The following is a 12,630-nucleotide window of genomic DNA, read 5'->3' on the forward strand; positions in this document are numbered from 1 at the left end:
AAATTTGTTTACAAAAACAGACAGCTAAAAAAAACAAAATTTAAAAAAAAAAGGCAGCTAACTAGCCTTAGTTTGCCAACCCCTATGCTAAAATAAAGCATGGATATAGAGCTGTAAATTAAAGTTTGAATGCCATTCATGTATGCCATTCCATACTGCTAAAAAGAAAGGCCCTGTTGATTTTATTCTACTAAATAATCATTTTTATCTCTCTTCTTTTTTTAAAATCCAAACTCCTTTTTTTTAAAAAAACCGTTAACAGTGATGTGCCGAATGGATCAGCCTTGACACAAGAGAACATCAGCCTCCTATCAAACAAGACCAGCTCTCTGAACCTGTCAGAGGACCCTGAGGGAGGAGGGGACAGTAATGACTCCCAGAGATCAGGAGTTACATCCAGTTCTGCTCCCTAAAACATGAGGAGTCCTACTTTTATCTTCTGTTCCTAACCAATTTGTGGGGCATAGGGGTAGGAGAACAGATAACTTCTAAACCTTTTCTCTGCGAGTGGTCAGAGAAATCCAGGAAAAGCACCGGAGGCAATGTGCACAAACACCACTACTAAAAACAAACCCTGCACATAGTTCACAATAATGCATTTTTTAATTTAAAAAAAAAAAGAAAAAGAAAAAGAAAATTAGCAGTATCTGCAAGCAATTCAGATTAAATTTGTTTTTGTTCTGTGAATGAACTTTATTTTAATAACTTTGGACGCCTTGGATCCAGGGCTTTAAAAAAAAAAGAAGATATTATATATACACTCTGTTTGATTAATTGTATGATCTTAATGAAGTAGGTTTTTCTTGTATTTTGGTATTATTACATACCCAGTGTATAATTCCTTACCCCCAATCCTTTCCAACTCTCACAACCCCATAAATTACAACAGACAAAAAGCACTGGCCTTTCTGAGAATTCTGTGGTGCTTGAGAAATAGACAGTAATAGACTAGTTATTAGAAAATGTGCAGCAAACCAACTTTCCAAGAGCTGTTATTTAGAAGCCATAATCTGCTTTCTCTTTCTGGGTCACTAGCTTCATGTGTAGGTAGGTTTTTCATATGGCATTAAAACTTTTTGTAGTTATTGTTCAGGAGGGCTTTATTTCTTGTTTTTGTGTTTATTTCAGCTTTTCAGAGAGATAATTACCAATTAATTTTTGAAGCCCTCATTTCCGATATTATGGACCCCTTTCATTCTCTTAATGTAATCAGAAACATGAGTCAATTTTAGATTGCTTGAGTAGATTTAAATGGAGATTACTTTCAGGATAAACTGTAATTTATTAGCACTGAAAATACATACTTGGTTTATTACCTATATTGAGGTGATGGCTGGAAATTTAGAGCTGTGCTTTTCCAAATTGAACCTCTGCTGAAATCATAGAATGTTCAAAAACCAGGACAATCAACCATGTTTTAAAACTGCAACACTTGATTTGAACTTAAAATGAACAGAGCCACATTAGTTCAATGGATGTTTATGTTTTACTCTCAAAAACCAAAAGTATACAATTCCTGTACACTGGAGCCCTTGGCTTTCAGAGATTGGCAAATACGAACTGCCTGAATCTTAAGGATAGTTCATGGATTAATCAGTTGCTACTTTTCAGAATCATTAGCACAAGTAGATAGTAAGTACCTAGAAGTCAATTTTTGTAGTCTTGGCTTTACAATATTGAAGATTCTTCATGAAAATGTTGAAAAGAATAAGGAAGAATTTTTATTACTTAGTTCTGCTGCACATATTCTGATGCCACATGTCTGTACTGAACTAAGACCATATGAAACATGTTTAGTGGGGGTTATTTGATAAAGTCACCCACCCTATCCCTATGTTTGCCTGATTTTCTAAAAATTTCCCTTTCTGGATTATACTACTAAAACAGAAAGCACTGGTTGTGTAATAGTTACTGCATTGCTTTGGTTGGGTAAAAAGCAAGAGTTTGTATTTTTCTTGTTTCTTATTTTCTTAACCCTTAACTCCTGCTGAGGTCATAACAACCTCAGTCTAAGCTCTGTGTCCATCATATTGTTAAATGAAACAAATGGGGGGTGAGGGTGGGGGGAGGGTAATACAGTCCTGCCATTGCCTACCAGTAGGAGAGTCCAAACAGAACACTCTTTTGAGTAGCAATTATTTAATTTGCCCAGTCAAGGCACCGTGTTTATATACTATTTCACATTGAATTTGATTATGCCCTACAGACCTGGCTGGTCAAGGATTTGATATACACATATTGGCTTGGGATTCGAGCTTTCTTTTTTATTTAAATAAAAATTTATATATATATTATATATATACATATATACATAGCTATATCTGTATATATATTGGGTATGTTTTATGGATTTTTTCGCATGAGCGCAGCTGTTGCGATAAAATGACTGATTGGGAGGTAGAAGCACTGAATGAAGATGAGGCATTTTATCAGTTGATATCCATATTTTCCTTTTTTTTTTTTTAAATACACTTGCTTTTTTGCCTTTTTTATTTGTTTTATTTTGCTTAAAATCCTCTTACATTTACTCTTTAAGTACTTAACTGTTTTTTTGGGAGAAGGAGAGAAACTTTTGTGTCTGACGGAGTCCTGAGATTTTTCATTTCTCTCTATAGCCATAAAAGACAACATTCTTGGCCTCTAACCTTCTGTAGGCAGATTTGGGCAGATGTTATTTCTCCTTTGGACATGTTTAATTCCTAAATTTTAGGAGCAGTTGGTTCAATTTGGAACTCAGAATGATTCTGGTACTGAAAAGGAATTTATGGGTATTGATTTTGTTGAAATTTGGAGTAAAAGTAAAATTCCATTTTGGGTATCTGTTGAAACCCCTAATAACTCAACTTCTGTTGTTCTTGTTTATTTTCTTCAAATACACTCATTCTTCCTTTCACCATTTTGATTTTGTAAGCTAGGCAGAAACAGGGATTAATTTACACAGTATTCCTATTCTGAATAATACCAGAGAAGCCACTGTTTTGAACTGACTTAAAATACTCTCTTTCTCTTTTTAAGGTATTTTCATGGAGTGAAGATGGGGGGAATCTCTCAAATTGTAGCCTTAACCCTAGCTGTACCTCTCTAAGGCCTCACACTCTAGAGGAAATCTGAGTGGGTAGAACAGCAAGAGAAAGGTATACTGTCCCGTTGTGCCTGTAATTTACCTGTTTTAAGTTGGTTATTCTGCCTTACCTCATAGAAATTGTTACAACTTTCCCAGTGCTCACAAGCAGTTTTAGGAATTCAGTAAAACCTCCAATTTTTTTTCCTCTTTCTTTTCCTTTTCTCTGTTGTATACCTTGTGATATGATGAGCCTATAAGGGTCAATGGCCTGTTCAGGCAAAACTGCTTGACTTTCTAACTGCTTTTTTGTTAAAATCTATGAAAAATAATTGATTTTTCTAGCTTTTTGAATTTATTCCTTTAGAGACATGTAGAAGATGAAACCAGTCAGATAGGAAATACAGTTTTTATGCTTTCTACTTATTCAAATGTTAATTTCTTCTGAAGATGACTGTTTGCTTTTCACTGAATTAAAAGGCAAGACTCAGACATCTCAGATGAAAATGAACAATTCTGAGAGGGTTAAGGTAGGAGTAATGAGCATTGTGTTCAGTCTGGATAACAACACCAGAATTTTATTACAGCTAGGAATATAAAAGTACTTGGACTTTTTCTTTCTTCAGTGAGTCTCTGGAAGAAGGTAGAAGAACAGAGAATAAGATATCTAGACTCAGTTTTCTGACTTACATACAGTTCTTTTGCCTTACTTATAGATATTGTCATAAGTTTAATAGGTGCCACGACTTGGGTAATTTACAGAGGCTGAAGTGACCAAAGATCCATTCCTTGTTACTTTTCTAATCAAAAGAAAAGTTAGTTATAACATAGGTTTCTAGTAATATTCAAATAATAAGACACTATTTCTAATGCCAGCTACAAAATACTCAGCTACTCAGAATGTATAAAAATTTATTTCATACAGCATTAATGTGGTTGATTCCCTTCTCCCATTTTATTTCCCTTCCCTTCTCCTAGTCTTTCCCATGTATTTATTTATTTATATATATTTTTTTGCCTAAAAGACATAAAATTGGTATGATTCTCATTTGCTACCTTGAATATGTAACTCCATCAGACTTTCCGTTGGTCTTTAGGGTTGGAGCTCAAAGTTTTTGTTTTTCTTTTTTTCTCTGTCCCGTCTGTATCTTGCAAATTCCCCTTGATTTACCCACTGCCCTCCCCAATCTGCAACAGTGACAGTTTGCTGCCTCAAAACAGAGCATTCAAATGAATTCGCTTAGCCAATAACTTCTGTGAAGTTGCCTTTTCTAATGGTGTTATTACTCAGTGATGCACAAATGTGGTATTTGCCCTACTGGTAGGCAAACAAAGGTCTGGTTAGGAACGGTAACCTGCTGTTTTCTTTAAAGGAGAGCCAAAGACTTGTGCTTTACTCTGTTTTGGTTTGGGAGGAAATAGTAGCCATTTCGATTGTGAAACTTCTTAGTAGCTGTGAGTTGATTATACTGTGTAGGGAGATGTATCTAAAGTTAACTGTTAAAGTTAGCTGGCCTTATAAAATGTAAAAGTAATGAAAATTCTTCAGTTTTTCTAAACTATGAATGTCATCTTTTACAGTATTGTGTGTAAGCAATTCCTCCTCCCTTTTGCTGAGATTATCCTGTCATGATAGCATGTTGTATTTTTGTTATTTTACTTGTGCCTAAAGGACAATCTACTATCACTATGGTCAAGTAACTATTGTCAGTACATGTTAGGTTATATTGAGATTCAGAGAAAAATAGATTCTTTTCACTAAAGAGTACTCGGTTGTTATTGCTTATGTACAAATGGTTATAGATGGAGATCTAACCATCTTTTTCTACTTTTTTTTGTTTTTTTGCTCATTTTAAAGAATTGAGTAAAGGTTTCATATATAAAATCTATCTGTAAAAAGCACTTGTAATGTCTTATATATCATTAAAAGGAAAGGCTCAGTTACTTTTTAGGGGAAATTAATAGCCTGTCTGGAAATTAACTGCAGTGTTTACTTAGATTTTTACCCTAAAAGAGTCCAATTGTGTTTATTTTTTATTGATGATACATGGTTATAGTGTTTGCAAGGTGATCTCTTCCCTGAAAAGTCTGCCTATCCTTTTAGATAAAAATTAGACAGAGCTACTAAACTAAGCAGATTTTACATTCAACGTTAGGGATTGAACAGGCAAGCAGTCTACTACTGTCATCATTTTACCTGACTGCCCATTTTGCTGGCCCTCATTCATACCTTTCTACCTTGGACAACTATGATTTTTATATTTATTTGTTGCTTCAGCTCAGCTTTATGAAATTTTCCTGCTGAAATTACTTATTGGGAATTGTAGGTGGATTGCAGTTAATATTTTTTAAAATTCTTATTTCAACTTTCCTGAGCCACTTAGAAAAAGAAAGTTGTTTTTGTCAAAAGATACTGTTAATTGTAGTAAATGCCAGCTTACCATTTGGTTCTTAAGATTTTATTTCTTTGACTGCTAAAGGTGTTTTCACTTGTATTAGATTGTAACGCTAGCTATAATGTTAATGAAGAATAGGAAACTGCCACCACCAAGAAGTAACACCTTTTAATAATAAGTATGTTCCCAGTGGGTAGATTCTCAATACTGCACTGAACAAAGTGGGTAAAGAGCCCTTTGAAATCCTATTGTGATAAAGCGACTAACCTCACCACTGGATCCTTGTTTTCAGAGCTTCTGAATTTTCAGCCAAACACTGAACTGCCCCTAAACTTTATTCCTGAGCAGAACATCCCTAGAGTAATAACCATTATTTTCAAAAGAAAATAAGGCACAATAACCCAAGAGAGAGAACTTAAGCCTCACAACAATATTGTGTCCAAAAATATGTATTTAGAAAAATAAAATCCTGTGGAGTTTGTTATCCTAATGTATGTTGTATACTAGATACAGTGACTTATTTTCTTGCATTGAGGTCTCATTATTTCTAGTTGGGTTTTTTTGTGTATGTTGTTTTGTTTTTAATTTAAACTCTTAAGTAGACAGAGCTCACAGGTCTTTGGCATCCATTCTAGGTTGTACACTCAGAGTCATCTTATAACTGGAAACTGTCAGGTGGGCCCCTACCCCAACTCCAGATGGTGTATGAAAGGGTCAAGAAAAGAATGGAAACAAACTATTGGGTGGATAATTGGTAGCCTTTTTTTTTTAACCTGATTTTTTAAAATCACCATTTATTAGTGTAATCTCTCTCCACTGATAGGCTGCCATTCTCACAATATCTGAACCACCCTGTAAAATATTCCTCTGATTTCAAGGCATTTTAAGCTTTTGCTTATCATGTTTACATCCTCTGTTCAACCAAGACACTGTTCTGAGAGCTACTTTTTCCAGGTGTATTGTTGCCTAAATTTCCTTTATTCCCCCTTTCATCCTTTCTCTTCTTCCCACCTTCTGGGAATGAAAGGAACTTGGGGGAAAAAAGGTTTTCTTTTTTTCTTTTTTTTTAAATTTTATTCATTGATTCATAGGCTTCATTATCTTACTTGATGATGAATCTGTGAGTTTTTAGAACAAGAGAAATGGAAAAAGTGAATCAAGATAATGAACAAAACCTTCACCCACTTAAAACATTTTCCAGTTGTGAGATTCCTCTTCTTGTGTGTGGTCTCTTCCCATTGTTACCCCTCTTACCCTTTTTCCCTGACTATGGTCAATTTGGCTCATACCAGTCTCCCCGAGACATTCTGCAGTCATTATCACCTTTTTGGGTGGATTTTATTTTGTTTTATTTTGTTTCTGTTTTTTTAAGTAACTTTTTAACATTGATGCATATTTGCTTGGGATAGAGCTTGTGTAATTTACCAATCGTATTGATTGTATGTGATTGTGCCCTGCGGAGGTATATTTAACAAGTCAAAAATAATCTAGGATAATAAAGGAGCCCATGAGATTTGAGTCAGGTTATAAATGATTTCATGAAATCATTTACAGTTTGAATAGTGAGAATTTATATCTCCTGTTCTTAAATTAATGCTAGACAAAATACCATTTTTTAAAAGTTTTCTTGCATTCCTATTTTTCTCCCTTGCCTTTTAGCTCCCTGTTCTTTCTTGCCTGCCTCCTGTTCAGAAATAAAAATATTGAGCCTTAAAGAGACAGCTCATTTTTAAATTGCTGAAGTTTGTGAAATTTTACTTTTTCCCAAGTGTTTCCAACTTTTCTTTAAAAAGTGAAGACATAATGAGTTGGAATTTCACAAGCTGTGAAATTAGCACTTGGCAAACTGTGAAATCTTATTTGAAGACTTTATCTCCTGGAAGTTCTTTTGGAATAGGAAAAAAAGAACCCTGTTTTTGAAATAGACCATTTCCCTCTCTTTTTAAAAATCTGTTTATATTTTGAATTTTTAAACAGACTTCAAAAAAGTGAAGTGGAAGAAAAATAGTAATAGGAAGATGTTTAGGACAGCAGAATGCTGGGTCTGAATAAGTACATACTCTACTTGTTGCAGAGTTTTGAGAGGATGAGGGCCATCTTTTTAATTTGTATTAGCTGTGTGCATATTGTCTATATCAAAGATGCCACATTTTGTTAAAATGCTGTTCCTTTCTTTATTATCTTGGAAACTGACTCAGCCTCATGTTGCTCCAAATTAGTGTTTAAGGCTCCCACAAGTTGCAGATAAAAGGACTATTTTAACAAGTAGAAGGAGGTGATTCGCCTTTCGGTTTGTAAATATATGAAAGTCTACAAGGTCTTTATCTGCTTTCTGTCAGCATTTATATTAAATGATAAATTGATGAGGAGAAACGCGTAGTCTTTTTTTGTAAATGAGCCTGTGCCCTCTTATTCTAACCTTGGGATTGTTTTCTTACACCTTTTTTATGGAGTTGTGTTTGTTTGTTTGTTCATTTTTTAGGTGAAAAATAGAGAACTAGGTAATGTATACAAACACACATACTTGTAGTGTCAGTTTTATAGATATCACAGGAATTAGTCCAACACCACAGTTCGGAATACTTCATTTGTTATATAGTGATTGCACATTAGGAGTAAAGGTAATGGTTCTGAAATCCTAGAGTCAGTGTTCAGTGAGACTCCATGGTTAACATCCAAAGTTCTGGTTTTTATGCCTTCTCTTAAAATCAGAACCTTTTTATGCTTAAGCAACATGGCCTTGCTCTGAATACCTTCCTGATGCAAATATTTTTTGTCTTTCCGTTCTTACTCACTTTTCCTAATTGTACTGAAATCCCCACCAATTAGTCATTCTTGGCATTGAGAGGATTTTCTCTTAGAGACCACTGTAAAATATGCCCTATTCAAGAACTCAGTGGCATGAAGAAGAAAAAAGGGGAGGAGAGGGGAATACTCTAGATTTAAAAGGAACTTTAGAGATACAAAAATCACATGCAACCTGTGGACTTTGGATCCTAATTCCAACAAACCAAACATTCAAAGACTCTTTTATATAATATAGTCAGGGGAATTTGACTTAAGTATTAGATAAAACCAAGGAATGACACTTTTGTTCAGTGTGATAATAGCAACATTGTTATATAATAAAATGTCCATATTTTTAAAAGACAATAACTGACAATGGCTAGAGTTTCCTTTAAAATAACTGAATATTTTTAAAAGAAAAATAATATACATTACCAGTGAACAAACATCACTCCTTGTACCATCAGTTAGCAATTAGTTGTCCGTTAGTACCATATCTGACCTCAAGAGAAGGGGCCACAGTAAGAAAAAGTTGAGAGGGTATGAAGGATGGTAACTATTGCAACCATTCTTGAATGTCATCAAATCTAGAATGGGAATTCCAAAACCAGACTTGCTGTCTTTACCACTTACCTAGGCCTACCCTGCTTACAAGCAGCAGGGTACTTTGTGATCCCTTACACTGAGACTCATTGATTAATATGAGTTTGAGGGCTTCCTTGGTGGTGCAGTGGTTAAGAATCCAACTCCCAATTCAGGGGACACAGGTTCGAGCCCTGGTCTGGGAAGATACCACATGCCACAGAGCAGCTAAGCCCGTGTGCCACAACTACTGAGCCTGCACTCTATAGAGCCCACAAGCCACAACTACTGAAGCTCACGCGCCTGGAGCCCATGCTCCACAACAAAAGAAGCCACCGCGATGAGAAGCCCGCGCACCGCAACGAAGAGTAGCCCCCGCTCACCACAACTAGAGAAAGCCCGTGTGCAGCAACAAAGACCCAATGCGGCCAAAAATAAATAAATTTATTTTTAAAAAAACCATGAGTTTGATATTTTTGTGTATATTAGCATCTCAACCCCAGTAATCAGCTAATCTGCAATGATCAATTTGTAAATCCCTCTGCTTTCCAACATGGTGGCTCATTTAGTTAATGGCTGCCCCCCTTATGTGGAACACCTAGCACATCAAAAGTAAACTTTCAACTACTCACTGAACACTTAGTACAGCATTTACTAAAGTAATTTACTGAGTACTCCGTATATGGCACAACACTGTAGAGGACAAAGGAAATACTCTCTACCCTTAAGGAGCTCAGACTCCACTTACGGAACTTGACATGTATACAGTTTAAGGATAGATAACAAATCATCTACAAAGCACTAGACGGAATTACCAAAGGATTATGCAACCACAGCTATCCTCAGAAGAGAAGAGCAAGGAGCTGTGAGGCTATACACAAAGAAGATTCAAACTTGCTGGGCTAGCCAGCAAAGGCTTTCTTGAGGAAGCGGCATTGAAGGTAAGAAACAGCTTGGGGCGGGGTGTGCGCAGGGGTGGGGCAGGAGACTCCTAGTCAGAGAAAAAAGATGGGTGAACTCTGCTAAAGAAGAAAGACTGTTACGGAAACGAAGGTCATTGAAGTTGGAGTAGAGAGAGTGAGATAGTGGCCTTGGATGCAGAGCCAGATCACAAAGTTGGGTTTTATTCTTAAAAGGAGTCCAAAGAAGGGTTGTAAGCAGGGGAATTAAAGGGATCAGATTTGTGCCTATTGAGAAGCTTCTGTGTCAGTGCTTCTCAAACCTAACATGAATGCAGTTCACCTGGGGCTCTTGTTAAATTGCAGTTACTGTTTCAGCGGGTCTGGAGTGGGGCCTGAGATTATCTAACAGGCTCCCAGGTGATACCAGTGCTGTTTGTCCGAAGACCACACTTTGGAATAGTAGGGTTCTTTCTACGTGATAGGCAATTTTAGAAGCAGAAGGATCCAGTTTCTGCCTATCAGACTTAAACTTTTAGTGAAATGAGTAAGATGTAAGGCATAATTAGCACCACTTGGAGACCACTTTAAAGGCAAGTGTGTAAGGCTGGGAGAAACAAGGTAATTCAGGAAAGTTTTTGCATTTGAGGAGTTGATCCTGAAAGGTATAAAGAAGGGTTTATACGATGAACAAGGTGGGAAGTGGAGACTCCAAGCCTGGGAGCACATACACAATTATGAAAGAATATGGCCTGGAATAGAACTTCAAGGAGTTGGGGATAACTAGAAAAGTTAGGTTGAGGCCAGGTCTTGAAAAGCTTTATGTACCCTTCTGAGTTGTGATTTTATCCCTTAGCAATTAAAAACCAGTAAAGATTTTAAGCCCGAGAGTGATGTGATGATTGTAATTTGAAGTGGAGTAGGGCCTAAGGCAGAGAGCTCAGTTATGAATCTGGTGCAGTAGACTTGCAAGAAATGATGAGGGCTTGCACCAGGACAATGGGAATGAAGAGGAGGGGAGGAATTTCTAAGAACAGCACGAGCGTAACTGGCATTTCTAAACACCCGAGTGGGCGCTATCAAACAGATGCCACCAAAATCGGGTGCGTCCCGTAATTCCCTTGACCAAGCGCAAGACCTGATCCCATATTATCAAGTTAAAGGGGAAAAAAATTACCTTTGCAGTGTCAAAGCCCTTAAAAAATACAGTTTTATGGAAAACCTACAGTAACCTTAGTTTATCATCACCTTCTATCCTCCCAAGTCTGACAGTGTTCAGGTTATTATGAACTAAAACATGCCCTCTAATTTTCCTCAGCCCCTATGCTTACCATTGTCATCATCTAACTGGGCATTTTGTTATCCTGACAGCAAGCCGGGCAACCTGATGAAATCCTGGCCTCATGGCGTGACGCAGACTGCCTCTCTAGAGTGGGCTGGCCCGTTCCTCTCTGAGCATCTCGAGGGTTTTGTCTCCAGCAGCATTCCCTGGTTAGCTGAACCTCTGTAGCCATACCAAGATGTGATTCCTGAAACTTGTTTCTGTTCAAAGTTAGAACAGCCTGTGCCCAAGCAGTATCTATTGGTTTACAGCACTGGCCATTTGGGAAGGGCCTGAAACCAACTATGTCCTGATGGGATAAAAGCTGCCAAACTACATTCATTTCTAGCCCCTCATTTCCTCCTCAACCCTCAAATGGACTTTGTCAGATTTGCTAGAGCAGCCCTTGGCAGAGGTAGGTAAGAGACACCAGTCGCACAATTGACCTGTACTTGTCAAAACACACACCCTTGGCCTTGGCTTCACTGTGAGTTTCTTCCCGTTGCTTCTTGGTCTGTCCAACCCAACCCCTATCTCTCCAGGGAACTTTCTCCCACTACCTCTACCTCTTCCTCTGCTGTCTTCCCAATTTCTCTTTTACCACCTACAACTTCCTGAACGAACGTAGAAGCAATGAGCTTTGACTCCATGCAACTCTCTCTTGCTCAACCTCCCAAGAATACCCTTGTCTGGTGTTTCTGTTCATACAAGGTGTCAATTCCTCTGGATAAGTAAGCATTTTTACTTTACTTGATAATCTTAACTTTCCATTTGAGAGAAATTTAAAGTTATTTTCATGTTAATAAGTCAGCAAAACTACTCTGAACCTGGGTTTCTTCAAACACAAATATTTATTGAGTACCTGGTACATTCAAGACCCAGTGGCATGTGCACTGGACATGTTCAATAAATATTTGTTGTTTTGATTTGGTTCCCATTTGGTTTCCCTGAAACCAAAACTGAATTTTCTAACAGTTGTGAGAATTTGGACAAATTCCAGTGAGATTCTTTGAGAATCTCACCTGAAAGCTGCCAAATGATAATGCAGGATTTATTTTGATAAACTTTATTTCACCTTAATTAAAATGTCGTAACCACCAAGTAAACTAGAAACCTAAGAGAGCTGAAGACAACTCTGCTTTTTTGTGCTAGATGTTTTGCTGAATTTCTGTGGAAGAGTTAAGCTTTGAGTTACTCAGTAACCACAGCAGGGGCTCAGCTCTACTGTTTGTTCTCTGCCAAGGTCTTACTCTTGGATCCAAAGAAAAGAATAGAACAACCCAGGATATGAGGCAGTGGCGAGGACCAGCTCAATTACCTGCTCACAGGAGTTACTACTGAGACCAGAGGCAAGGCTAGGGGAAGAGGAATTTTTTATTTTATGACTGATCTTGAAGGAAGTATTAAAAAGAAAAGAGAGGGTGATTGAATGCTACATTCTTTCCTCTGCATGGCTCCTCAAATCTACCCCTAACACAGCAAAGCACAGAGGCCTTCTGAGATCCTTCCAACCTTGTTTTTGCCCAGAATAGAGAGAAGTAGTGCTAATTTTTATCTGATAAAAGTTCTTAAGTCTGCCTCCAG

General features: G+C 37.1%; 1 protein-coding gene across 4 annotated transcripts in view; it reads left to right on the plus strand.

The window, feature by feature from the left end:
- Positions 1-7,830, plus strand: part of RC3H1 (ring finger and CCCH-type domains 1) — a 98,390-nt gene extending 90,560 nt beyond the window's left edge. For all 4 annotated transcript variants that reach the window (XM_082437188.1, XM_082437189.1, XM_082437187.1 and 1 more), the window contains one exon: positions 263-7,830. In XM_082437188.1, the coding sequence (XP_082293314.1) occupies positions 263-413 (151 nt within the window). In that variant the 3' untranslated portion in view covers positions 414-7,830. The remainder of the gene's footprint in view (positions 1-262) is intronic.
- Positions 7,831-12,630: the final 4,800 nt, after the last annotated feature.

The sequence above is a fragment of the Balaenoptera physalus genome, assembly GCF_965194825.1.
Source record: "Balaenoptera physalus genome assembly, chromosome: 1".
In the NCBI taxonomy this organism is placed as follows: Eukaryota; Metazoa; Chordata; class Mammalia; order Artiodactyla; family Balaenopteridae; genus Balaenoptera; species Balaenoptera physalus.